Source organism: Megalopta genalis, chromosome 3 (assembly GCF_051020955.1).
Source record: "Megalopta genalis isolate 19385.01 chromosome 3, iyMegGena1_principal, whole genome shotgun sequence".
NCBI classification, from domain to species: domain Eukaryota; kingdom Metazoa; phylum Arthropoda; class Insecta; order Hymenoptera; family Halictidae; genus Megalopta; species Megalopta genalis.
The window spans coordinates 26,381,190-26,407,979 of record NC_135015.1 but is presented as its reverse complement, the minus strand read 5'-3'; the positions used below and the strand labels follow the sequence as shown (position 1 = coordinate 26,407,979).

The 26,790-nt window shown below is 42.1% G+C and overlaps 1 protein-coding gene across 1 annotated transcript; it reads left to right on the top strand.

The window, feature by feature from the left end:
• The first annotated feature begins 371 nt into the window (after window positions 1-371).
• On the top strand, window positions 372-11,931 carry LOC117222024 (uncharacterized). The gene has a single exon (XM_033473468.2). It carries the CDS (start codon window positions 1,520-1,522, stop codon window positions 3,197-3,199), a length of 1,680 nt encoding a protein of 559 aa, XP_033329359.1. The 5' UTR covers window positions 372-1,519; the 3' UTR covers window positions 3,200-11,931.
• Window positions 11,932-26,790: the final 14,859 nt, after the last annotated feature.

The window sequence follows — 26,790 nt, the reverse complement described above, 5'->3', positions numbered from 1 at the left end:
CACCCGAGCGGCAACGAGAAAAAATCGCGAGAGCCATTAGCGTTCCTCCATAAAATCAGCCTAAGAATGCCCATTTCCCTCGGCACAATTCCAGACACCCCATCGAGCGAAGGGATCCCGAAGCAGGTACGGCGACACGTCGGGCCTGGGAGTGCCGAGGCGTCGAAAGCCGGAGCGAGAGAGGGCATCGGAGGCTCGGGGACCGAGAGAGAGGTCGTCGGAGGCTCGGAGACCGAGCCAGAGAGAGGCAGAGGAGACAACGGAGTCTCGGAGACCGAGTGGCCGCGAGAAGGAGTGAGAAAGAGAGCTCGGGACGGAGAGGGGCCCGAGGGAACGGTGGTGGGGCTAGGGCTCCGGAGTCTCACGCGTTGCTCGGGCCCGCAGTCCTGAGAGGAGCGTAGAGGCGGTCGCAGCTCGGTGTCCCGCTGGCAGTGGTGCGCGTTCGGTGGCCTAAGCAAAGGGTCCAGTCAGCGGTAGCAGCGTGTCTTTGGCCGAGAAGGGCTCCGAGGACCGAGGAGCCGAGACGACGTGCGACAGAAGAGTCGGCGCTCGAAGGAGGTGAAACAGCGCCATCTGCGCGCTCCGTGCGTCCGTGGATCGAGAAATAGGACCGTCGAGGTGCCGAGGGACTCGCGGGGATCAAGTGGCCGCGATCGCGATCTCGTCTCGCAGTGTCTGAGAGGAGCCGATGAGGCTCGCGAGAACATCGGAGACGACGGCTCGCGTGGCTGACGCCTGCGGCCGCGCCTCTGGATTCCAGCAGCGCCGACACGCCGCTCGGCGGGCCCCTTGAATTCCGTTTCTCCGAGCCCGAGTCCTCGCGAGACCTCTCGGGCGTGTTCGTGTGCGGGTTCGGAGTGTGCCGGGTGTGTACCTGTCGGTCCCGTGGTGCACGTGGAGGTGAGGGGCGACCGGGCGGACGACGACGCCACTGCGCGCACCGCATACCTCAGGAGGAGACCTGGGCCTGTCGGCGGCCGGAGTGGGGGAAGCGGGCCCCGGAGAACGTCGCCCGAGAAAGAGCGAGAAAGAGCGAGGCTAGGGAGGGTAGAGGGAGACGACCGGAGGAAAGAACCCGACCCGCGAGCGCCTAGCGAGCCAGCGAACGGAGAGGGGAGCGCGGGGCAGAGAGGCGACTCGGCTCCGAGGAGGAGGGGTAAGGCCCGTCAGAAGGCGGCCATAATGGCCTGACGCCGATCTCGGGCGAGTGGCGGCTACAGCTGCTGCGAAATAGAGCCGAGAGCGGCTCTCCTCGACGTCCACGCACGCGTATTTTGCAACGTCCGACTGGAAAGTGACTGCGTAATCGCGAGTGAAGTGAATTCACCGGGTCTCTGGCTGGCCTGTCGCCTGTCGCGTCCGCCTCGTGCGCGCTTCCCTTCGTCTGCTTCGTGTTCGATGCGTCTGGTGTTGTCCCGCCGGCTGATTCGAGCTGTTTCCGGATCGCGTTCCGTCGAGCCTTCGTCGTCGCCCGGGAGCCTGTGCCCCGTCGCACATCGGGTCTGAATCCGCCGGGAAGATGAGGGGCGCCAATCAGGACACGGCGACGCCGTACTGTCGCTGCAGGGTCCTCTACCTGGGCAGCTCGGTGCCGCACGCGAGCAAAGAGGGCCTCCTGGGTGTCCAGGAACCGTTGAGGGAGCTGTACCCTGAGCAGGGCGCCCTGGGTGCCCGCGGCATCGACTCCTGGCTCAGCGTCTGGAGCAACGGCCTGCTGCTGGAGAACGTGGACGAGCATCGCAAGAAGGTGACCAGATTCTTCCCGATCGAGGCGCTCCACTATTGCGCCGCGGTCAGGCACGTGAAAGGCGGAAGCGGGGACTCGTCGAACACGAGGTTCCTGCCCCTGGACTCCCCGTTCGCCAGGACCCCGAGCGCGAACCATCCGCCTCTGTTCGCCGCCGTGCTGCGACGCACCACCGGCATCAAGGTGCTCGAGTGTCACGCGTTCATCTGCAAGAGAGACATGGCGGCCAACGCCCTGGTCAGGTGTTGCTTCCACGCGTACGCCGACAGCAGCTACGCGAAGGGCCTCGACCCGTCCGCGGCCACCACCAACGGCGTCACGAACAGCCATCCGTCGAACAACAGCCTCTACCATACCTTGGGAGGCTCCAGCACCACCCTGGACAGCCCTCAGGCGAACCGTCTGGACACGACCTCGACGGACGACCTGAGCCTCTACAACGGCGACGAGAACCACAAGGTCTGGGCCCGGGGCCGCGACGAAGTGGACGGTCTCTACCAGGAGCAGGGCACCCTGAGGAGCACCAAGGGCTCCAGGCCGCGTCAGCTGATCGCGCCGCCCCCTCCGCCGCCGCCACCGCCGCCGCCTTCGCAGCCGTTGCTTCTGGAGGAGTCGTCGTCCTCCTCGGTTCGCAGGAAAGCGAACAAGAAGCTGAAGAAGCTCAAGAACAGGAGCTCCCACGAAGACCCGCTGCAGCAGCCGCACCTTCACCCGCAGTTCCAGCAGGGGATCTACACGAACGGCCATGGACACCACACCCTGGGGCACCCGGTCAGGCAGCAGCACTATCACCCTCATCCCCTGCCTCCTAGCAGCAGATCCGTCGCAGGAACTCTGGCCAGACCGGCGCCCGTTCTGCTGGTGCCCGCCGCCACGCTGCCCAGGAAGGCTCACCATCACCCGAGAGGACTCAGGCCGATCCCAGCGGCTGCTCCCATAGTCCCCGTGTACGCCCCGCTGCCGGTGGTGCCTCCGCCCCCGCCGGCAGCCGCCATGTACCCCGCTGGCACCTACGGGACTGCCGGGAACAGGAGCAGAAGGCAGCATCCCGACGCCGACACCTCGACTCTAGGTGCCTCCAGGAGGCTGGCCGCTTCTCACGCCGACTTGACCACCGCGGAGATGAACCGTGCTGCCGGCGACAGTCCCGAGAACGAGTCCCGTTTCGGCACCGGAATCTACCGGCGGAAGGGCCACCTGAACGAGCGGGCGTTCTCGTACAGCATTCGCGCGGAGCACCGCAGCCGTAGCCACGGCAGCCTGGCCTCGCTGGGATTCAGCGGCCAGAACGGCAACGCTCTGCCCAAAGAGGAGAAGAAGGACAGAGAGATCGCGCAGCTGGTAGCCGGCCTCAGCCTCGACGACAGCCCGGAGAGAACGATGCCCGCGGCCAACTCCAGGACCGGGTACTCTCATCATCAGCAGCCGCTGCCCAGGCCACGGCCTCGTTAACGCCAGCATCGGGACGAGCGAACTGGGTGTCTCGGATCTTCTCGACCCGCCGAATCCATCCAGGTGGATCGCAGTGAACCGTCGTCGTCGTCGTCATCGTCGTCGTTGTCGTTGTCGTCGTCGCCGGTTGTTCATACTCTGTTCCGGTTGTCTCCCGATCGACGGAGTCCCTCGGTTTCGCGGAACGATTGACAGTGCGGACAGGGTTCCGACGATGGTCCAGCTTGCGGTGACTAGGAGACAAGGACTCGGGATCGATGTACATGTAGATAAACTGGGTGAACAGGAGGTGCTCCCGGAGCGAGTCCGGGGCCCCGTTGGTTCGCGGTGTCCGCGTGGAAAATCGCGTTGGGTGGCCTGGCCGCGTCCGCGACTGGTTCCCCGGTGGCTTTCGATTCCCGGAACCAGCCGAGTAGGAAAATCACTCGGGCAACAACCCGATATGGCACCCGGTCTCATCCTCGCCGCCGGTTTCTAGCCGCGACCCCGTTACCGCGGACGCTAGCCCGAGCGAATTCGAGGCCTGCAGGCGAGTTCAGCCCCTCGCGTCCACGCCGGAATGGGATTCCGAAGATTCTACACTGTCCAGCCGTGTAACAAACATGTTGAAACCGCTGGCAGGCATCGGCGCGAGAGCTGAGCCGAGGCGGTAACGAGGATCTATGGACCCTATTCACACCGGAGTCTTATTTATGAGAGCGTCTCGAGCATGGTATCAAGACGCCGTGTAAACCTCGCGGTCGGTTCTTCGGGCTTTTCTTGAGAACAATCTCATGGTCTGCCTTCGTTCGGCGGATCTTATCTGTGTTTGATCGATGAGCCGCGCGGATTCTTATGCGAAGGGAAAACTGTTGTTTTGTATTAATCACAAGATGCAGGAGCCACGTATCTCTTCGCTTAATCGTTTTCGTAGATCGATGGCCGAGCGATGGTATTTTCTGAACTCTTTCTGTCACAGTTTTTCTTCTCGTTTTCCGATTTTTCTCGTGAAAATCGTAAAATCCGCGGTTCTGCGATTAAACTAGGTCGCGGCTTGAGACCATGCCCTCGAGGCTCTCCGATTGTAAACGATTGATTTCGAAATAATCGATTATAAACGATGAAATTCTGAAGAAGACTCCGCGAATGCGGCTCCAAAGTTTCGAGTGGTTCCGAGGAGCTTCGCAGATTCGGGGATAATTGTTTCGCTGAACGTGTCGTTCAGTGGCCGGGAATATTTCCAGAGAAAGTGTTCGGTTGTTCGACTTGAAAGCTCCGCTGGTCCAGTCAGCCTCACGAATTCAGCATTCATTACCGACCGCGGTCGGGAAGAATCGCGGAAACGAAAGCCGTCTTCCTGTTCTGGACGGCAGTCGGCTAATTAGACTCGGATTATTGTCGCCCGGCCGCGGCCAAGGAGATCGTTCTAATGGCCGGGGAGCTCGTTAGGAGACCCGAGCCACGACGAGAAAACGTGTCGCCGGGTTTTCCAGCCGTTTCGCTTCATATGGAGACGAACCTCGAACCTGTTGGATCCGTCGATCCCCTTCGATCGTGAACGTTCACCGAGTGGCCGCGATCCGCCAACACGATTCCGCGCTCATAAAAATATTGCCAGCCGGAGGAATTATCGGTCGAACGGATCTCGGCGCATGGGAATTCGCAGGAAAGAACGCCTAATGGCTTTTATTCTTATCGCGGCGGGCCTTCTAGTCGGGAGGAAACGTTTGCGCGAACACCCGCCAATTACCGTTAACCAGTTAACGCGAAATGTTGCCATTTCTTCTTGGCGAAGCGTACTCGTCAAGAACAGCTAACGTCGACGAGGAGGATATACATCCTTTGATATTCTTTATTCAATTGTATATTTTCGGGAACTGATGTTTTCGAGCAAAATGTCAAGGAGATCAATTCGCAGCATAATTAGAGACACTTGTATACTTTTCGGAGAGATTGCAACAGTTGATTGATTAATTGATTCGATCTTCTTCAGTTAAATATATTCTTTATTCATTCATCTCTGCAATTTTTCTACCTGGGGAAAATATTGCTGGATCCCCCGTATAATAATTGAAAAAGCGAAATTGCTTGACTAATTTCATAAATTCGGTGTAATCGCTCGATTTTTCTATTTCTATATTTATTATATTTATTAGAGAAGCGTTGCGATGCTAACTGGTTGAGAAACTTTTTTTGTTCAATTATGTATTTTCTAAAATTGTTGTATTTAAACGGAGTATGAATCACAGTATAATCACAGTGTAATCACAGGATAATTACAGTAAACTTGGACACTTTTGAAACGGATTGCAACAGCTAGCTGGTTAAGGGCGGAGTGAACCCTTGAAAAAAAGGATGATTATCGACAATGTTTTTGCAACGTAAAACATTGGCGAAACTTTTCGTCGCCTTCCATACATATTCTCTCATATCTCGAGATAATTCTTGTAATTTTAAACTCGTTCGTAATTCGACACGCATTTTTTACTCGTCACAGATTATCGACGTTTACTGCAATAATAATGATCGTTCTCCACGAACGACGGCGTCGTTCCGCGTGTAAATCCTGTTCCGAAGGAAGCAAAAAGAGGAGCGATTTTTATTCGAGTAAAAATTTTTACGCGATTGTCGTTATTTTTGAGTTTTTGCATTGTTCACGGAGAACCGGATTATTTACTGTTTCAGGTCGGATAAAAAGTGACGACAAGAGTATATTTACGTATCTTGAAAGCTCGAGGAATACGTATGGAAGTGTTTCACGTTCGAAAACAATCGAAACCGTCCGCAGTTTAACGGTTCACTCGGACAAGTTGGCGCTCGCGAGAAACAGTCGCGCGGAATCCACGAAACGGAAATTGTGTCGCTTCCACTGGCTCCGACGGCTAATTAATTTTAGAGAGCAACGATGTTTCCTGCCGCGGCTAAGATGGCGGCGATTTAAATTCCTGCCGAGAGAGCCTTCCGTCCCGTGAGAACGCCGGCATTAATCTTAATTGCGTGGGAAGGAAAAAATTACGCGACACGGGGAAGACCGGCGCGGGATTAAAGCACAGATTGTCCCGTGGGCCACTGGCCCCGTCGAAAGCGAGAGCAACGGATCGTCGTTTCTCAACCGTCTTCGACGACAGGGTTGCAAAGATCCGTTCGATTTTTCCAAAGAGTGCTCGAATTTCATTGGCAACGAGCTCGGTAAAAATGTTTGAAAAAGTATTGGAAATAGCTGACGAAATGCTCTCGTTCGTGTGAAACGATGTTTCAAGATTTATTTGACGTCGTAGAGATTAGTATTGAAAATAGTTATTTGCGCTGTGGTAAAGAAAATTATTAATTCAAATAGTGTTTTGTTGAGAAGTACTGGATGTGATTATTTGATTTAGGATCTTCTTAGGATGTAGTGGAAATAATTATTTGAACCAGTATTTTCTTAGGGTGTACTGTAAATAATTATTTAAATCAGTACTTTCGTAGGATATACCATAAATAATTATTTAAAATCGCATTTTCTTAAGATGAACTGAAAATAATTTTTTTAAATAGTATTTTCTTAAAATGTACTGCAAATCATTATTTCAAATAATATTTTCTTAGGATGTGCTGCAACTAACTTTTTAAAATAGCATTTCGTGTGTCCAAATTTCCATGAATTATTTGAAATTCCATTTCTTGCAATTAATATCAACGAGAGAAAATAAAATAACAAAATAAACCTGCAGAAAAGGAGAAAACACATTTTGTTCGATAAAATAAGCTTTTCCTTATATTTTTCGACACTAATGAACGTAATTGGAACGTTTAACGTCCGATTAACGGACCAGAGACTAATTGATAGAGAAGCAACTTTAACGTTTCTAGCGAATGTTTAAACAAAAGCTAAAGCTCGGTGAACGTCCACAAAATCGAGACCTCTGTGAAACCTGTCGGCGAATAATTAAAACTTCTCAGGACCGGCTCCGGGCAGCCATGTTTCTTTCCTTTCGAAATCGATCGCGGACTCGTTCTCTCATGCATCGGCGACTACTCATTGCCATCGTCGTGTATGCATACGCAATTAGGCTTGATTATCATCGATTCGTGGTCGATGTCAACCGGTCGCACGCGCCTCGTTTCGCAACTCCGGACAGATTTCCTCGCCGATGACTTAGCTCGTAATTTCGACAAATAAAAAAACGATCTTTCAATCTCAACGAGTTCTCGTTCAAGTTATTTGAACGGCTCGGAAGCCAATCAGTACTAAGTTCATTAATTTTGTAGTCCGGATAAGTAAAGATTTTGCAGATTAACTGTAAAGAAATATCAACGCCACTTACAACGCGAAGCACAATTTTTATTACAATTAAGTAAAAAGAGAATCGTTGATATCAATACTTAATTATTTCATTCAATTTCTTGTACGTTCTCATTTTCTTTTTATAAATATTTTTATTTCGTTTAGTCGTCCCGTAGTGAATATGGACGCGGCTGTCTATTGTTTATTCATGAAGAAATCGACAGAGGAGATGTGTTTGCGCTGCGTAACTAATTTTCAAAGAAACGCGAATTTACGGCGATTGGCTTCCGAACCGTCCATTTATCTCTCCCGTTCGGGAACTTTTCAGCATTTCGATCTCTCCATAAAGTTGACTGTTCATGAATTATTCAACGAGCACCGTATCGACACCAAATCACGCTGAAACGTGAACGTTCACAATTTTTCCTTCGGGTTTTCGTTCAACGAGACAACATTTACTCCGTTCGTTTCGCAGAGAACCCCGAGTCCCGAACTCACTGACACTTCGAGCCTCGCAATAAACTTCGCCGCAACAGCCTCCGCGCAACAACGGCATTCCATTCGGCAGCCTCGTTACCTCCGAGTACCCGGTTAATTGAGATCACTGCAATTTCCTTCGCGGAGGCCGCAAAAAACCGCGACGCATGGAAATCGCGTTATTCATGTTCCATCGGTCGGCAGCGTGCAGTGTCGCTTCTGTTTCGTAACCGAGAGAGAGAGAGAGAGAGAGAGAGAGAGAGAGATCGAGAGAAAAAAGTAATCGCGAGGCGATATTGGTTTCAAGGTGTCCCGGGAGCAGTGGACCGAATTACTGTTGAATACGTAATCGGTTGGAAACCGAGTCCCGCATGCCTCTGCGAAATGTCTTCGTTCCTTTACTTTAACTCCGTTTGCAAAACACGACGGGATTCTATCGTTTTATCCGCGCTGATCTATTTCTCCATTTTCGGTGAACAATCGCGAACGAACACTCCGAAGCGGGCGTCGCGACTGTTAAGAAGACGTTTCCGGTCGGTAGTATATCCATTTTAACCCCTTTAGTTCCAAAGGCGTCCATTATAATTCCATTATAATTCCAAAGTGATTTCAAAACAATTTCAAAATAATTCCGTCATAATTCGAATATAATTCGAATATAATTCGGATACAATTCGAATGTAATTCGAATATAATTCGAAAGTAATTCGGATACAATTCAAATATAATTCAAATACAATTTGAATGTAATTCGAGTACAATTCGAAAATAATTCGGATACAATTCAAATGTAATTCTAATATGATTCGAATATACTTCGGATACAATTCGAATGTAATTCTAATATAATTCGAATATACTTCGGATACAATTCGAATGTAATTCGAATGTAATTCGGATACAATTCGAATATAATTCGAATATAATTTGAATATGATTCGAATACAATTCGAATACGATTTGAATTCAATTTGAATGTAATTCGGATACAATTCGAATGCAATTCGAATATATGTCAAATATAATTCGAATGCAATTTGAATATAATTCATATATATTTCGAATATAATTCATATATATTTCGAATATAATTCCAATATATTTCGAATATGATTCGAACATAATTCGAACGTGATTCGCATCATTCTAAAAACAAATATGAACGTCATAGGTAGCCGACGCCTGTTCCAAAGCGTAAAAATTTGACGCGTACGCACGCAAGATGCAGCCGCTATCGATTGTTGCGGAACACGCTATTGTTGCCGAGGTGTGGATCGACGTGGGTTCGATCGGTATCGGGTAGAAGCATAAGTAGGTTGGCCGATCGGTTTTCGTAATCGTTCTCGCGGTCGCAGTAGTACGAAACGCTGACCTAGTGACGATTCGTCGACGAATTCGTCGGGTTGCGCCACACACCGAGAGACATTCCTTTCACTGTTCGTGAGTCAGAGGTCGATATTCTTCTCGATCGTTGACCAATTTCCGTGAGAAAGTTTCGCTCTATTCGATCTTAATCACGAGCCGCGTACGTCCGAATTTTTCCAACGGCTACTCGCTGAAATATTATTGTTCGTAGAACGAATCGTGATACATTAATTTTTGCATAGAAATGAAATGCAACGCGCGCGTTGCACACTTTCATTGCGAAATATTTCGTAGTCGCGCGCGCGTAGAAACCTTTACAATTTGCAAAGAAGAGAAAATGCATCGACGAGCGATAATATTTACGGTTCGCAGTTCAGAGTTAAGCAGAACAAAAATATGTGGAAGATATCGATGCAAAAGTACTGGACACAGCGAGAGAAATCAAGTCGCAAATCGATCATTAGTTTTATCATCGCCGAACCTGCGAAGTTTCGAATATAAATAATCGACGATTCGGCGAAGCCGGTCGACTGCACGCGGACGCTGCCATTTTCTGTTCGCAGGAATCAGAGCCAAGCATAACGACAGTGCCTTCGTTTTATTTCGTTACTTTTCCTTGGGATTTCGACTCGACAGCGCTACCCCAGCAAGATCCAGCCTAGGGATCAGTGCCAAACGCCATAAAATGTCCGACTTGGTCTCCGCGGACCCTGGGAATCTGTGGACGCTGCCGTGCATAAGTATCAGATCCATAAATCACTAGAGGATCGCCGGATCTCTTAGAAAAGGGTTCCAAGCGACGCTTTGGACTAGAGTAATGCAGCCGGTTACTGTAAGGTGACCAATTACTGTGCCTTTGCTTTGTTTCCGACCGCAATTCAACTTATATTTATCGAGCAAGACATATTCAATTTTTGTATTCTTTTATTTCGTTTATTTCTGAATAGAAAAATTTCATGTCCTGTTTGATTAATCTAAAAATAATGATCGTTAAAGAACGATTCTATTAATTTCATATTTATGGCGTGAGACGTATTAAATTGTTTTTATTAAAAAATAAAGAGAAAAGAATAAAAAAGTTGCAACGCCTGCGTACAAAGTGCCACAGTTCGTTAAAAAAAAATGTAGACTCTCCTGGTATTTAGCGATACATTTTTTTCGATGACCTGTTCGGTAAACGAACTATAATAATACAAGATCTAATGAAAAATTATAACAATAGTCAATGTTATTAGTAATATTATTATTGATAGTCAATAGTCAATATTATATAATAGTCGAACGACTATCGAATAATCACTCAAATGATCACACAAATCGATGATAATTTTTTTTTACAAAATTTTCTTTTTATTCATTGAAGATTCTATTCACTGAAGAGATATTTCAAAAAGAAACGAAACGAAAGAGTACAAAAATTTCACACGTCTCATTCGACAAAGACAAAGTGAATGAATGAATGAATTAGTAACTGGCTGCACTAATCTGACAGGACCAAAAAACGGATCATGCTCGATAAATCAAAAAATTGATAAATCTCTCGATACCTATGGACGGCAGTCGACGAGCTGTAAGTGTGAATTATCGAGACCGAATTGCTGCGGCCGGGTCCCAAGTCGGACGCGGGTGCAACTGGAACTTATTTATTTAATCGCATGTGCCAGATCGCATGAAAGCTCCCCCCCTCGGAGTGATTTCAGCTCGACAATAATTCTTTGTTTTTAACCCTTTAGCCCGGTCGGGATAACGTCCTCCGCGATATACGATCGGAGAAATCATTGTGTGAACCAACCCTTCGTCGATTTACACGGTGTGCCGGAAAATTTTCGAAACGCATTGCCGAACGAGAAATCGATGCGGAGCCTCGTTCGTTCTGCCATCTTTAGTTAAATTGTCCTATTTAACATTTCTAAACATCCAGATAATAAAGCTTTAGATAAACGATTTAGAAAATAACTTAGAAAATGACTACACAAAAATACACCAATAAAATCACTTTTAAATAAGTGAAATGGAACAAATGAAATTACGTTTGGAACTCTGCGAAGAACAAAGAACATTCCGGCATCGCTTAACGCGTTCACTGGCGAGCCTATTTCGAAGAAATCTGTCCTAGACGCCAACATTTCTTTGCTTTAAATAAATAAATAATAATTAGTAAAAAGTAACAAATAAATCGTGGGTTTTTGTTAGCAATGAACCGCGTCGTTGTGGGCGTCTACCACGAGATATCTCGTAGTTCGCAGTGAATGGGTTAAAAGAGAAAAGGCAAACGATGTTCGAAATATTTGTAAATGTCACAGGAAGTGGAAAATTTGTAGATAAGATATTTTAAGTAAGGACGGCAGTATTTATCGCGCGAAACACCACGAGAAATGTATTTGTATGCAACGATGATGGGCTCTCCTCGGAATATCAGTCGTTTCCTTAATTAATCTCTGTATGGTGTACAGTCCACTCGCATGGAGACAAGACTGTACAATCTCTCCAATGTTGTAAAGTTTACGAAAGAGAAATTGAACACGCGTAGGAAACAGGAGATGATCCATCCTTCCTCTTCAACTATCTGCGGACGTGTTATGTATATTGTTACGTGTCGATTGCCATGCAAGATTAATTGATAATAAACTAACAATGCAACGAATTTCTGCGTCAGCATTTTTATCAATCGAATACAATGTTACTGTTGGGATTGAACTGAAGGGGATTGAGATGTTGTTACCTTAGAACAAAAAAAAAGAATAATTTTGACTTTGAAAGTTTACTAAATAAGTTTCTCAGAAGTTTTTCAAAAGTTTCCCAAATAAGTTTACTAAAAGTATCAACAGTTTACAAAATAAGTTCACTAAAAGTTTCAGAAATCTCCCAAATAAGTTTACTGAAAGCTCCGAAAAAGTTTCCCAAATAAATTTACTAAAAGTTTAAAAAGTTTCCCAAATAAGTTTACTAAAAGTCTGAAAAATTTCCCAAATAAATTTACTAAAAGTCTCAGAAATTTCCCTTAACACAAAATGTTGCCATTTCTTCATGACAAGTATATTCGTCAGAAACAGCTGACTTCTGATCAAGAAGACTACATATATACCGTGATATTCTTTACTCGATCACATATTTAATAAAACTGTGATATGTAAAAAATACATGAAAAAAATCAAACGTGCACAGTATAATTACCAGACTTCGGATCTTTATGCAAAATATAAATTTTCCTCATCGATTGAACGTCGATTAAACGTCGACTAAATGATTAAATGTTATTTATCCTTTCAATGATATTAACATAATGCTATTAATGCAACACGATTGTTCTTGTATCTTCACTGTTCCTGTTTCGTTCACCCATTTCTTGCAAAAACTACACGAAATCCGCAGTCTAATAATTACAGTAACCTGCACACTTTTCAAAGAGATTGCCAAGTGATCGAAAGGTATACGAATACTTTTCGCACCGACTGCAAACGGAGCAAGAACTACAATAGTCTCCCTAATTAGCTCTCAGATTTCGCACAAAAATGGACAATTTTTAACGAGCTCGTTGCAGCTCGTTTTCATAATTACCGATCGTCGACGACTATAATCGTATCTCCTCTTCCCAAATTGCCCATTTTTATGTGTACAATAATCCGATCCTCAATTAGGGAGAAAATTACGGAATTACCGTATTCCGTAATTCCGTTACGTCTTGTTCGGTAGCCGAATGATCAGTACCGTATAATCGATCAAGTTGCACGTTGCAGATGCATCGCCTTGCCCGGAACGACGAGAAGAAGTCGCCGCCGCCACGGATCGCCCTAATCGTTCCAGGTTTCCCGGTACCGTGATTTCTTTGACCGGGTATCCGCCGTTCGAAATGACCGAGCCCCGCGGATCGGGGATAATGATCGGTAAGGGTCGGTGGATCGCGGCGATAGGGATCGCCAGGCGTTGCACCGCGGCACGAAATCAAGCGTTTCCTGCACGGTGCATTATGCACGCCGCGCGGCGCACTCGCGGACACGGGTGCACGCGAGCTCTCCGTCGTCGACCACATTCCGTTCTCGCGTATAATTTTCAGGGTTAACCACAGCCGACGATAGACGCCGGATTCGCGGCCAGGCCGGGCGGACGTCCATGGAATGCAAATCGCCTTGATTGCCGGCATAAGTGGAACGCGATTTTCTTATCCCCGCTGCTGTTCCTCCTCGCCGTCGGATCGTCCGGGACGAACGCGACGTCGATACCCGCGTTCGCCGCCATTTTTCGCCGATTTTCAGACAACCTGAAATTTCCGTCAACCCTTGTCGATCCCGCGCGTCGAATTTTACGTATTTTTAGCTATAGTTTTTCGCGAATTTCTTCGCTACGATATGCTCTGACAAGGGGAGATCGCGGTTTAACCCTTTGCACTCGAAGCCATTCTAACTGTAAATCTAAATTAACTTTTCCAACTTACAGTATTTCCATTTTATACGACGAAGTGCATTTCATGCATATGAAATTGAGTCTTGCGACTCATACAACGGTTAGACTTTCAGCGATATTTTTATATCAATAATTTTATTATCTTGGAACGTGATGTAATAATTTTGGTGGTACTTCAGAGTCACCATTCGAGTGCAAAGGGTTAAAAAATTGCAGACATTCTGTACCTGGTGCAGATGTATAGTACATGTCTCCCTAACTGACGCTTAGATTGTTCACGAAAATGGACAATTTGGGAAGAGGAGACACGATCATTCCAGGCTTGCGCCTCGTTTTTATAGTTGTTAAGAATCGATAATTATAAACACGAGGCGCAAGACTCAAATCCAATCCGATCCAATTTGTCCATTTCTGTGGACAATCTGTGCGTCAATTAGAGAGACATTATTGTAAGTCTCCGATGACGCGAAACTATATACAGATCACACGAATTACAATACAAAGTACAAAAATACAAATTAAAACTAAAAATGGAAGAAGACATAAATATAAAAAAAAATCGCAGGAAAATATAATAAATGTATGTATATACGCTATAGTGACGCTGCTAGCGAATGTATCAAGGGGGGGGGGGGTGAAATCATCCCCCGAAGTTTATGCATTTTCTATTTAACTTCTTGTACAATTTCGTAACACTAAGAAAACAGGACAAAACTTTTCACGGATAAATCGTGCGGTTTTTCATGGCCCGCAACCCTATCGCAAACAAATTTCGTTACGTTTATTATCCGATCGATAGATATCCCGTCGGGAATCGGTGATCACGTCGGCCCGTATTGTTAACGATCGCGGCTCTTCCTCGGATCGGAATCAATCGTCGCCGAAAGTAATGTCACGGCTAACGAGCGTCCCCGTTCGCATGATCTGCCGCGTCCTCGCGCGATCCACGCGATGACATCGGCTCCTTAAACGCGTGGCGCGCGGTTAACCTTGTGCCGAGCGGAGCGCATCGAGCCGATGCACATTTCAACGTTTGATTATCCTGCGTTTCGTCTACCGCGACAGCCACCTCTCCTCTTCTTTTCTTCTTCGTCTTCTTCTTCGTTCTTTCTTTCTTTTTCCCCGACAAGGAACATCGATCCCGATCGAACCAATTACCGTGATTCTCTCGGCTGGAAAACGATCGCCGTGAGTCGCTCAACCTTCAATTTCACGCATTCCTCCCCGGCTTCTCAAAAATTTACGAGGTACGACGCATCTGCTGCTGCTGCTGCTGACCGGCGACTAGTTTTTCTGCCTGAAAACTTTCCGGCGTCGTACGCTCGTTTGGGACCGTTTGCGAAACCTGCATTTACTTATTTATTTATAATAATAGTATTTATTATAATGACACTTACAATAGTAATATTTATAATATTAATATTTACAATAATAATATTTATAATATTAATATTTACTATAATAATATTTATAATATTAATATTTATTATAATAATATTTATAATATAAATATTTACGATAATAATATTTATAATATTAATATGTATTATAATAATATTTATAATATTAATATTTACAATAATAATATTTACAATAATAATATTTATAATATTAATATGTATTATAATAATATTTATGGTAATATCTATAATATAATAATAGTAATTATATATTATAATAATAATAATAATAATATTTATAATAGCAATATTTAAAATAATAATAATACCAGTAATTTCATCTAATATTTATTCGTTTCACGGGGTTATTAATAATATTCAATAATTATACGATACAAAAATACAGTAAGAAAAACAGAGCGCGAACGAGAAAAAGAAAAAGAGAAATGATAAAGCAATCGATGTGGATACAATGCGACGTAATAATGTACACTCTGATGGAAAACTTGAGTCAACACCATTTAAAACGGTATAATTATTCTAATACTACACTAAAAGACTTGGATTGTTTTCTTTTAGAGACGATAGGCCAAACAATGACTCAGATACTTCTCCTTCATTTTTTCTCAATTGTTACTTGTAACGATCAAAAGCACTCGCATTTCACAACATTTTTCTATCTAAAATAAAAATTTAAAAAATGCGTGCACAACAAAGTTTCGTGTAATTTGAAACAATAGCAGTGAGAGGGTATCGTTTGGTCGTACCTATTTTTATTAACGGAGCTTCTGGAGGCCACACGTCGAAGGACACCGATGCGACGAAGAAGAAAAGAGAGGGGGGGGGAGAGACGCGTCAGGTGAAAGAGGATTTTTATTTACGCTCTTATAGGAACGATTCGAACGACGTTGCTCGTTAATTCGAGCGATGACACGTCTCGAAAAACTAGCAGATTACAGGTGCGTGTAATCGTCGACCTTCGGGATCCATGCAGGATGCGCTCGCGTATCCTGCCGAGTCGCGAAACAACAAGCCGCTTCTCGTTCGCTCGCGCATTCCTCCGCGAATTGTTCAGGTTTTTCCCTCGGCGTCTGTCAGTTACGTGACTAGGTTCGCTGTTACTCGATCGACGACGCGGCTTTATCGATCTGCGGGATCTACTTGCCGGAGAACGGCCGAGAGAGAGAGAGAGAGAGAGAGAGAGAGAGAGAGAGAGAGAGAAAGAAAGAGAGAGAGACGTGGAAGGGCATCGGTAATTTATTATTCTTATTTGCATCTATCAAAATCCGCACGCGTCCATTGAAATTTAAAAGTTCGAGGTTATAGATAGATTTTTTATAGGTAGATAAATTATTAGATAGCTTATAGGTAAATTTTGAATTTTAATTTCCTCTTTTTAATTTTAATTTTCTCTTATTAATTTTAATTTTCCCTTTTTAATTTTAATTTTCTCTTATTAATTTTAATTTTCCCCTTTTAATTTCAATTTTCTCTTTTTAATTTTAATTCTCTCTTATTAATTTTAATTTTCTCTTTTCAATGTCAATTTTCTTTTTTTGATTTTAATTTTCTCTTATTAATTTTAATTTTCCCTTTTTAATTTTAATTTTCTCTTTTTAATTTCAATTTTCTTTTTTTGATTTTAATTTCCTCTTATTAATTTTAATTTCCTCTTTTTAATTTCAATTTTCTCTTTAATTTCAATTTTCTCTTCTTAATTTCAATCCTCTCTTTTTAACTCCAGTTCATTTAATTCACGTAAACAAAACTTTTCCATTACTTTCCATGACGAAACAAAGTAAACAAGAATATGCAAAACAAAGTAACATTTCCACTTCGTAAAAGGAAAAGATATTTCAGGAAAGTAAAAGTCAACAACGCGCGATTTTTATGCAAAATAAAACATTATCTGCCTTAATTGTAAGACGAATAAGGTACTAATTTATTGTACCTGTTTTACCCTAACCGTGTCACGATTCGTTAAATCAATTTAATACAGCGTTTCGAAGCTGCGCTCATCGCGCGAAGAAAAGCGCGCGAAATCCGCGGTTCAGCCACGAATCCGTCGATTTCTTTAGCCTCCGAGGAAATTATGGGACTTCTCGAGCCACCGGTTCCACGATTTCCACAGAGCAGGAAGACGCGCGGCGTGCGCGCGCGCGCGCGCGAAATAAACGTGCTGCGGTTTCGTGCTTGTGTTGGCTGACGCTGGCTTACGTTCAGCCGCGGCAACGATACTGTGTACACGTATAGGTGTAATTACGTAACAGCAACGCGGCCGGCAACATTTCGCGAATCGTTATCGTCGAATTATAGCATCGTCCGCGATTCCGCGTGCGTCGCAACGAATATCCCTCCTCGTTGCGTAAACGCGTGCCCAATCGGTGCGGGCCATTAATGCAAATTATACTCCTCTAGTCATATTATTTCTCTGCTCGTTTCCCACCGTGTTCCGTTCCGTTCCGTTCCCGGTGTATTACGCGCGGCCCGGTTGCACATGCAACTTTTCATAATTCCTCGCGGCGAGAAGTCGCTTGAATTACTTTAACGCCGGGCGCAGCGTGCACGACGCGTGGGAGTAGCCGGCATAACAGTACTGAAATGTGGCAGCACGAGCGGTACCGTTACCAGATTATAATTTACAAATAAGAGTAATTAAATGGTCGCGAATTATTCATAGATCGCCGCGTCTCGTGACGTTCACCCCGCTCGATATACAATATGGTTGCAAAACAATCTGCCTTTGAATATTGCATTTTTGATGTCACGGATCGACAGATCGATTATACATAATTGTATATTATTATATTTAATGTATTGTATATAATTATGTGCATGATATATTGTATATATTTGTATATAGTATGTTGCATATGATTGTACATAGTACACTGTATTTAATTATATATAATATATTGTATATGATTACGTATAATACACTGTATTTAATTATATACGATATATTGTATATGGTTATATACAATACGCTGTATTTAATTATCTATTATATAATATATTGTATATGATTATATATAATACGCTGTATTTAATTATCTATAATATATTGTATATGATTATATATAATACACTGTATTTGATTATCTATAATATATTGTATATGATTATATATAATACATTGCATATAATGTACAATGTATTTATACCAAAGTTACTTATCAGTACTTTGTTCTTAATTCTTTGGTATTAACCAAGGGATGAAAAACAAAATGAAAGCGAAGAAGTCAACGAAAGTCGAAGGGTTTTATTCACTAGAATATTTCTGTACTACATTTATATTACATTTATAATTTGAATTCATAGTTTTTTGCACTGCATTTATATTATATTTATACTTTGAATTTATATATGTTGGTACTACGTTTATTTTTGAATTTATAATTTTGCTCTGCATTTATATTATATTTATACTTTGAATTTTTATAATTTTGTGCTGCATTTATATTATATTTATATCTTCAATTCATATATTTTTGAACTACATTTGCATTATATTTATATTATATTTATACATTGAATTTAAATATTTTCGTAATACATTTGTACTATATTTATATTATATTTATACTTTGAATTTAGATTGTCATACTACATTTAAATTTATATCTTAAGTTTACATTTATTTATATTTATTTCTTGCGATTTCTATTTACGTAAACGTACCTATATATTTTCCCTGAAACCATTTCTAACGTTCCCTCGACTTCCGTCAATTTCTGCCACGATTTCGCCGTTTCGCGTCCCACTCGAAGGCGTCTTCGCGCCGTTCGTACTTTCGGAACGAAATGGAACCTTCGACCGTTGCATAACGCGACCGTGAATTAAAGCCGAGGTCGCGCCGTCGCGCGAATCATTGCCGTATGAAAAATCCAGCGGAAGAGCAATCGTGTGCTGACAAAAATAGGACAACAATGGGCGCGTGCGGAATTATCGTTCGCCAGATCGGAGTCTCGCGAAGGCGAACGCCTCGCGATGAAAATAAGACGCGTGCAGCAACTCTTCCCCGAATGTCGCGTCCGGGTCGTTTATCGAACGGATCTCGAACCGCCTAGCATTCGTGCCTGTAATATCACGCGACAAATCACGTTACCGACACCTGAGAAGGACGATCGCGTGTTACATGCGTGTCTGTAAAACGACGCAGCACTGCTCGATGCAGTGTGGGAGAATCGAAGGTGTCCAAGGATCGATGTCGCCCGCTTTCGATCGGCTCCCGTGGCTCTCTTCGAGTCCGGCATGCCATCGGCCAGCTATTTCTCAAGGTGACGAAGAGATGTCCAGTTTGTCATTTTTATTTGGATACGGTATCCACCCGGCCAGGTTCCACGGTTTGTAAACACTTCCTTATTATGTGCGAACGTGTGTGGAAGCGCGTCAGAGAGAATGGAGGAAGAGGAAGGAGATGGATGATGGATGAAGAAGAGAGATAGGAAGCGGCAACTATTTTTACGTCGAAGACAAGCGCTCGCAGGAATGTGCCACAACGAAGATGACTCGTTGCCAGACTGCGGATGTTACTGCGGATTTATTGCGCGCCGCGGCGAAACTGTAAGACACTGCTGAATTTCTTTTGTTTGGCGAAGCCTTGAACATGTACGAAGTTTTCGAATACGAACATGGACAGTTCGATACCCTTTCTGTAAGCGTGTAATATGAGAAAATGTGTGATCCGTAAAAGGTACTGGTGCGACGAAAAGAAAACAGCTCAAACAAATTACAGCATAGACAAATTTTTGATAGAAATTGGCCAAATTCGACCGACGGTAACTCCGCGAGAAATCATCGCAGTGTGATGAAATTTACTTCAAACTAGAGCTTGAAATCTCTACTTTAAGATAGTGCTTCTCGATTTTACGTTTACGCCCACGCCACTTGTAACCCTTTAATTGTGAGACCATGTTGATATGCAAGGGTCACTTTGAAGTGCTGTAACTTTGCGTAAAAAAATCGCAGCCGAGTCCCTTTTCTCTTAAATTAAAGAGAAAGGATCAGACTTTATTCCTCTGTAGACGACACCACCGAAAAAAATTTTAGAAAGTCCGTGCATTTCGGCAAACATGGCAATTTTCAATGTGACAAACATGGTCTTAGATTTAAAGGGTTACAATAATAAGGGTGCATCGAACTTAAAATCTGGAAAAGTAGTCTTAAAGTAGAGGTTTCAAGCTTTAATTTAAAGGAAGAGTCGTCGTTGTACGATGATTTTTCACGGAGTTATCGTCGGTCGAATATGGTCAATTTGTATCCAAAATTTGTCCATGCTGTGATTTAATTGAACCAAGAAATTCTCGCGTCATTTCGTCGGCGAAAAAATGAATCGTGGTCCGTTTGGGATTTTGCTACGAGACCGTCAAAAGCCTGGATTACAGTTAGAATGTAAAACGACAGTTTACAGTTACACAGACACACAGGCACACGCAGACATTCGCGTCGGAATAAGGTCAGCGATGAATTGACGCGGTCCTCGGCTAGGACGAATTTTCTCCCCAAACCTGCCCGGTTAACCTGTAATTACTGGACGAAGCGAAGCTTCTAACGGTGTTGCGCGATTATGGGATCGGCGCAGGTTGCGCCACTGCTACACTCTGTTATCATCTTGGTACACGAGCGTATACCGTAATTCGGTGATATTTTCTAATCGGCATTACGGTAGAATTGCATTCCTTCGAACGAAATTTGTTGCGACGCGGCGGACTTCTGTTGAACTATTATTGTCTGAACAGCTGTCGAGCGTTGCTCCAATTGAGCTCCGAGGTGACGAGTGTAAGCCGAAAATTATGTAAATTGTAGAAATTATATAAATTGTAGAAATTATATAAATTGTAGAAATTATATAAATTGTAGAAATTATATAAATTGTAGAAATTATATATTTTGTAGAAATTATATAAATTGTAGAAATTATATAAATTGTAGAAATGATATATTTTGTAGAAATTATATAAATTGTAGAAATAGTAAAAATTATAGAAATTGTAAAAATTGTAGAAATTGTAGGAATTATAAAAATTATAGAAATTATATAAATTATAGAAACTATACAAATTAAAGAAATTAGTTAGTATTAAGGTATAGTTATTGTACGTAGCAATTTAAATTGCACATATTTTCATTTATGTATCGCGAAATAAGGGTGAGTTTTACATACTAAATATAGCGACCAAATCTGATTGACGATAACTCCGCGAAAAATCGTCGTAGGATGATGACTCTTTTTTCAAATTAAAGCTTGAAATCTCTACTTTAAGACAATCTTTCTAGATTTTAAGTTCGATTCATCCAGTCATCATTCTACGTCGATTTTTCACGGAGTTGTCGATAAAAACGCAAGGCTTCCTTCAAAGTGCTGCAACTTTGTGGGAAAAAATCGCAGACAAGCTTCATTAGTACTTCAATTAAAGAAGAAAGATCGAACTTTATTTTGCTACAAACGGCATCTTCGAAAAAAATTTTACAAAGTCCGTGCATTTCGTCAAACTTGTCAACTTTCAATATGACGAACACAGGCTCACATTTAAAGGGTTACAGTGGAGAGGTTGCGTCAAACATAAAATCGAGAAACAGCGTCTCAAAGTAGAGATTTCCAGCTTTAATTTAAAGCAAGATTCATCGCTCTGCGACGATTCCTCGCGGAATTATCGTCAGCCAAAGTTGGCAGTGTACATTCAGTCTTGTCGAGCGTTGCTCCAATTGAGCTCCGAGGTGACAAGTGTAAGCCGAGAATTATGTAAATTGTAGAAATTATATAAATTGTAGAAATTGCAAAAATTATAGAAATTATAAAAATTGTAGAAATTGTAAAAATTGTAGAAATTGTAGGAATTATAAAAATTATAGAACCGGCGCTTCAAGCCGGTCACTTTCAGTGGCCGTCAAGATTAGTATTAATGCATAAAATTAAATATCGAAACTGCGACACGCTGCGTTTTCCTCGCATCCTCCGAATTTCCCGGTGGACGTCGGAAACTGTCGATGACCAATGAAAACGAGCAGAGTTCGCACGAATAGTATGGATCGAGCGTTTCCGCGGCTGAGATGACAATCGGACGTTTCTTTTCGCACGAAGCAGACTGTGTAATTGCATCACACACGCGGTAATTGCGGCGGCCCCGTACGAAAAGGAGCACAGCCAGAAAGGAAACGCCGACGGACAAAGAGGAAAATGGGACGAGAACGCGTCCGGGGGATGGGCCCGCGTGAGCCGGCCCGGTCGGTAAGTGGATCAACCCGTTCGTACGCGCGCGTTCGGGCCTTCTTTTTTATCGGGATAATGGATCGCAATTTCGGGGAACGGGTCCGCCGTACAGCCTCCCGCCGCGGCCAGTCTCTCGTGCTGCTCTCTCTCGAAAAATCGTTCGCAGCTTCCGTTCGAAATACCCGGCGCACACGCAATGCGCCACAATTATCGGTAATGATTGCCCGTAATGAACGGGCTGCTGCATTTTAAATATCGACGTCGAAGAATTCCGAGTACGCGACGCCGATCGTTGGGCGTTGCGCAACCAACATGGCGGCCGACGACCCAGAAGACCGCTAATTTTTACGCGAATTAACAGCTTCGCGGAATCCAGAATTAATGAGACGCGGTCCCGGCCAGAGGATAGCACGCGCGCGCGCGCGCGCGCTAAGAATAGAAGGCGGTGCGAAAATATTCGCACGTCGTAATCGAAAATAAGTTGCACCGTGAGGCAGTAAAAAAAGATTTACGATTCGTTAAAAATCGAATGATCGAAGTTCCGGTGAGAAAAGGTAGAGTTATACACATTGATAGACCGTGATTTTTATTCAATTATGGCAATAATGAGAAGAGCTGAGATATTTACTTTAAATGATTAAATAAGTTGACTTTAAATTAAGTTGACTAAATTAAGTGAGTTTAAATAAATAAAGACTTTAGCACCTTGAGCACCCCGTTGGTCACGTATGGGTGATACTAATTTTTTATCAATTTTGAAAATTCATTTTCATTGCGATATATTCGAACAAACTGAATTTGATTAGGATATTCCGAATGTGAAAGAGTTCTATTGTCAACCGCTATGATAAATTTTAACTTTCTGGTCTCTGCTTAATTAATTAAATCGCGTTGATTTTGTGGGAATTTTAGTGTCGGCTCTGAACGTGTTAAAAGAATATTTAATATAAAAGAATATTATATGCTGTCATGTTATTTTTTAATATATTAGAGAAGCGCATATTAAAACATGTATAAAAAAACATATTAAATGGAGAAACACATTGTCGTCTAACATCTGTTTATTATTGTCAACATAGAAACATATTATTTATCTGCTGTCAACTCACCGCTAATTTCGATGTACATTGAATATACACAAGGTGTTTCATAATTCATGGAGGATTCATCAGGTGGATTCTATACACGATTAACATTCGAATTCAATTTTCGTTATTCTTGATTTTCGTTTTATTTTTAGCCGTGTAATTTAGCTGACCCAATTTGTACCATGAATTATGGAACACCCTGCATGCGTTTCCTCTTCCATCATTTCATTTATTGGTAGCCTATTAATAGACTTCTTAATGATTTAAGTGCGTCTGACAGCTGCGTCTTGCTTTGAAATAATAAATTCTAAAGAACCCGTTACGTTACGTTAACCTAAGTGACGTGATGGATTATTGTACCTTTCGAACAATTTTTAAGAAAACTCTTAATTGATTTCCGATTTTAAGAAAATTATCGGAAAACTGTCGGTAAATAAAGTGTCAATAATTATATTGTATTAAAAATAATGTAGTATTGTTCTCAAATTCTTGCAATATTTGCACTATTCATTATTTCTTTTTTTAATAGCTTTAACTGATACAAATTAATATAACATTGTTCCCAAATTCTTGCAATATTTTCACTATTCTGTGTTTCTTTTTTTCATAGTTTCAATCGATTCAAATTAATATAACATTGTTCCCAAATTCTTGCAATATTTGCACTATTCTGCATTTCTTCCTTTAATAATTTTAATCAATCGAAAATAATATAACAGTGATCTTAAATCCTTCCAATGTTTTTTCTGTTGTATAATTATGTTTTAAATAGATTAAATAGATTTTTAAAAAAAATGTACCAACAGCCGTTGATGAAGTTTTTGGTATCCCCGGTGTTCCGAATTTCACTAACCATTTTTTCCCCCCTAAATGCATAAAATCCGCCATCGTCCCGAGGTCGTCTTAAATCTACAAACGCCATAACCGTTTCGAGATTCACGACGGACACTTTCTTACGGCGTCGATCGCGGTCACGCTCGATGACGTAATTTCGCGATCGGTATGGCGTAAAAACGGTCCGATCGTGGCTCGTCTCTTTCAACACCAATTATAGGCCGCTCCACTTGTTTCGCTCGGACGAAAATAATTGCAGGACAATTATGTGAAAACGTAGCCGCGGCCGGCAAAAAGGAAACGAGCGGAATCGTCGAAAGAAATCGAAGGGAACCGCCGGTCTCTCGGCGGCTGAAATTCGTGGAAAACAGCGAGAAAAGAGTCGTCGCAGAAATCCTAATCAACGCGGAGGGTGCTCGGTGCTTTTGCTAAAATAAAAAGAGGCTTTACTGGCTATGGCGACAGCTGCGAAAGCGACGTGACGCGCCGAAGAATCATCGGCGTCGGTCATTTCCGCTTCGACCGGTCCGCCAGCTGTCGTTGATGCAACCGAGGATTTACTATACATAAAATAACTGCACGCTAATGTCGCGGAGCTGTCCGGTTGTTTAATCACAACCCGTAAATACCACAAGTGTAACCAGAGTTTGGCATTCTGCAAGTAAATGTTCGTTTAAATGATTATTTGAATGAAACATTATTTGTTGTTTGGAAGTTTATATAAAAGACGAAAACAGTTGCTGATTATTTATTTGGACCTAAATGTATTATTTGGAGTGATACAATTTATTTCTAATTTATAAGTGCAATTTATTTCATGTTTCTATATTCAATTTATTTCTTATTTCTAAATACAATTTATATCTTATTTCTAAATACAATATATTTCTTATTTCTAAATACAATTTATTTCTAAATGCAATTTATTTCTAAATGCAATTTATTTCTTATTTATAAATACAATGTATTTCTTATTTATAAATACAATTTACTTCTTATTTATATATACAATTTATTTCTGATTTATAAATGCAATTTATTTCTCATTTATAAATGCAATTTATTTCTCATTTATAAATACAATTTATTTCTTACTTATAGATACAATTTATTTCAGATTTATAAATGCAATTTATTTCCTCTTTATATATACAATTTATTTCTGATTTATAAATGCAATTTATTTCCGATCAATATATACAATATCAACTATAATTTAATTGCTTATTTATTATTAGACTGCAGATTTTATCCATTTATAGCAAAATGGATTAGCTGCAATTCGAAATAGTACAAATATTTAACAACTTTGGTAATGTCAGTGTATCATAGTTAGCCTATTAGGATTATAAAGAAAGGAAGACAGAACGTTCTATTTATTTCCAATTTCTTGCAATTAATGCAGACAATCTTTCTTCACCATAAAAATCCGCATTCTATTTATAATTTATTGATCGTGCGATCGACATCGGAGCACCTTGAAATAGCAATTCCTTTCTGTTATTGGAAATGCAATTCCAGGCGGAGAGAATCGGCGCGAATGTTTCTCAGTATCCGCGATAGAAAGCAGGAACCGTATCGTGCGAGTGATTACTTTCACTGGGATCGCTGGAAAAACGTGGAAAATCGTCTGTTTTTTTTTCGTCGAAGGAATTAGGACACGCCATCCAGCCGTACCCTCGAGCGAGGTTCTATCATCCAAGGGTTTTATTCGAGCCCACTAAAAACTTCGTAAACTCTGACCTCGCGTAGCCGTCGGCCATTACGGCATCGTGAACAGTACACCTGTAAGTACACACCGCGACAAAACTATGAGACGCTCCTGAATTTCTAGTGTTTCTTAACGCCGAATCTGTCACGTTCAAATGATCGGTTTCTTGTTTGAAAAATTATAAGAACAATTGAGACATTTTTGTGAATAGTGATTGCATAAATTACATTATTGTATATAATATAATATTATAATATATGCAGTGTAATAATATATATTATATATGTGAAATTAATATTATAATTATTATATTAAAATATTATATATAATTATTATATTATTATTATTAATTATTATATAATTATTAGATTATAGTATTGTATTATAATATTATCTAAATATGTATATATATATATAATATTATAGTATAACATTATAATATAACTTTCATAAATTATAAAAGAAACGTTTTTTATATTGTATCATTATTCTTCAAATTAATTGTTACTGAATTAATTCCTTTACGAATAAATACTTATTCGAATAATAATGCTAGACTTATCATTCTTAAATTCTTATCTAAATAAATTGTTATTCGATTAGACATTCAACGACACCGCGTAAAATAATATCCGTTAGAAAAAAACTCGTTAAAAAAAATCACGAGCAGTCTCAATTAGGAAGAGTTTTCAATCAAATAACTTTACATACTTTACGTTGAAGTTGTGCAGTCATCTAAATACTTCGGTACAATCATGATCGCGCCCGGACACTTTCGAGCGTTGCTGTACGCGGTAATAATCGACTTATCATCCGAGTTCAAGGTGCAGCACTTAAAGCCAGTCATTGATTTCCT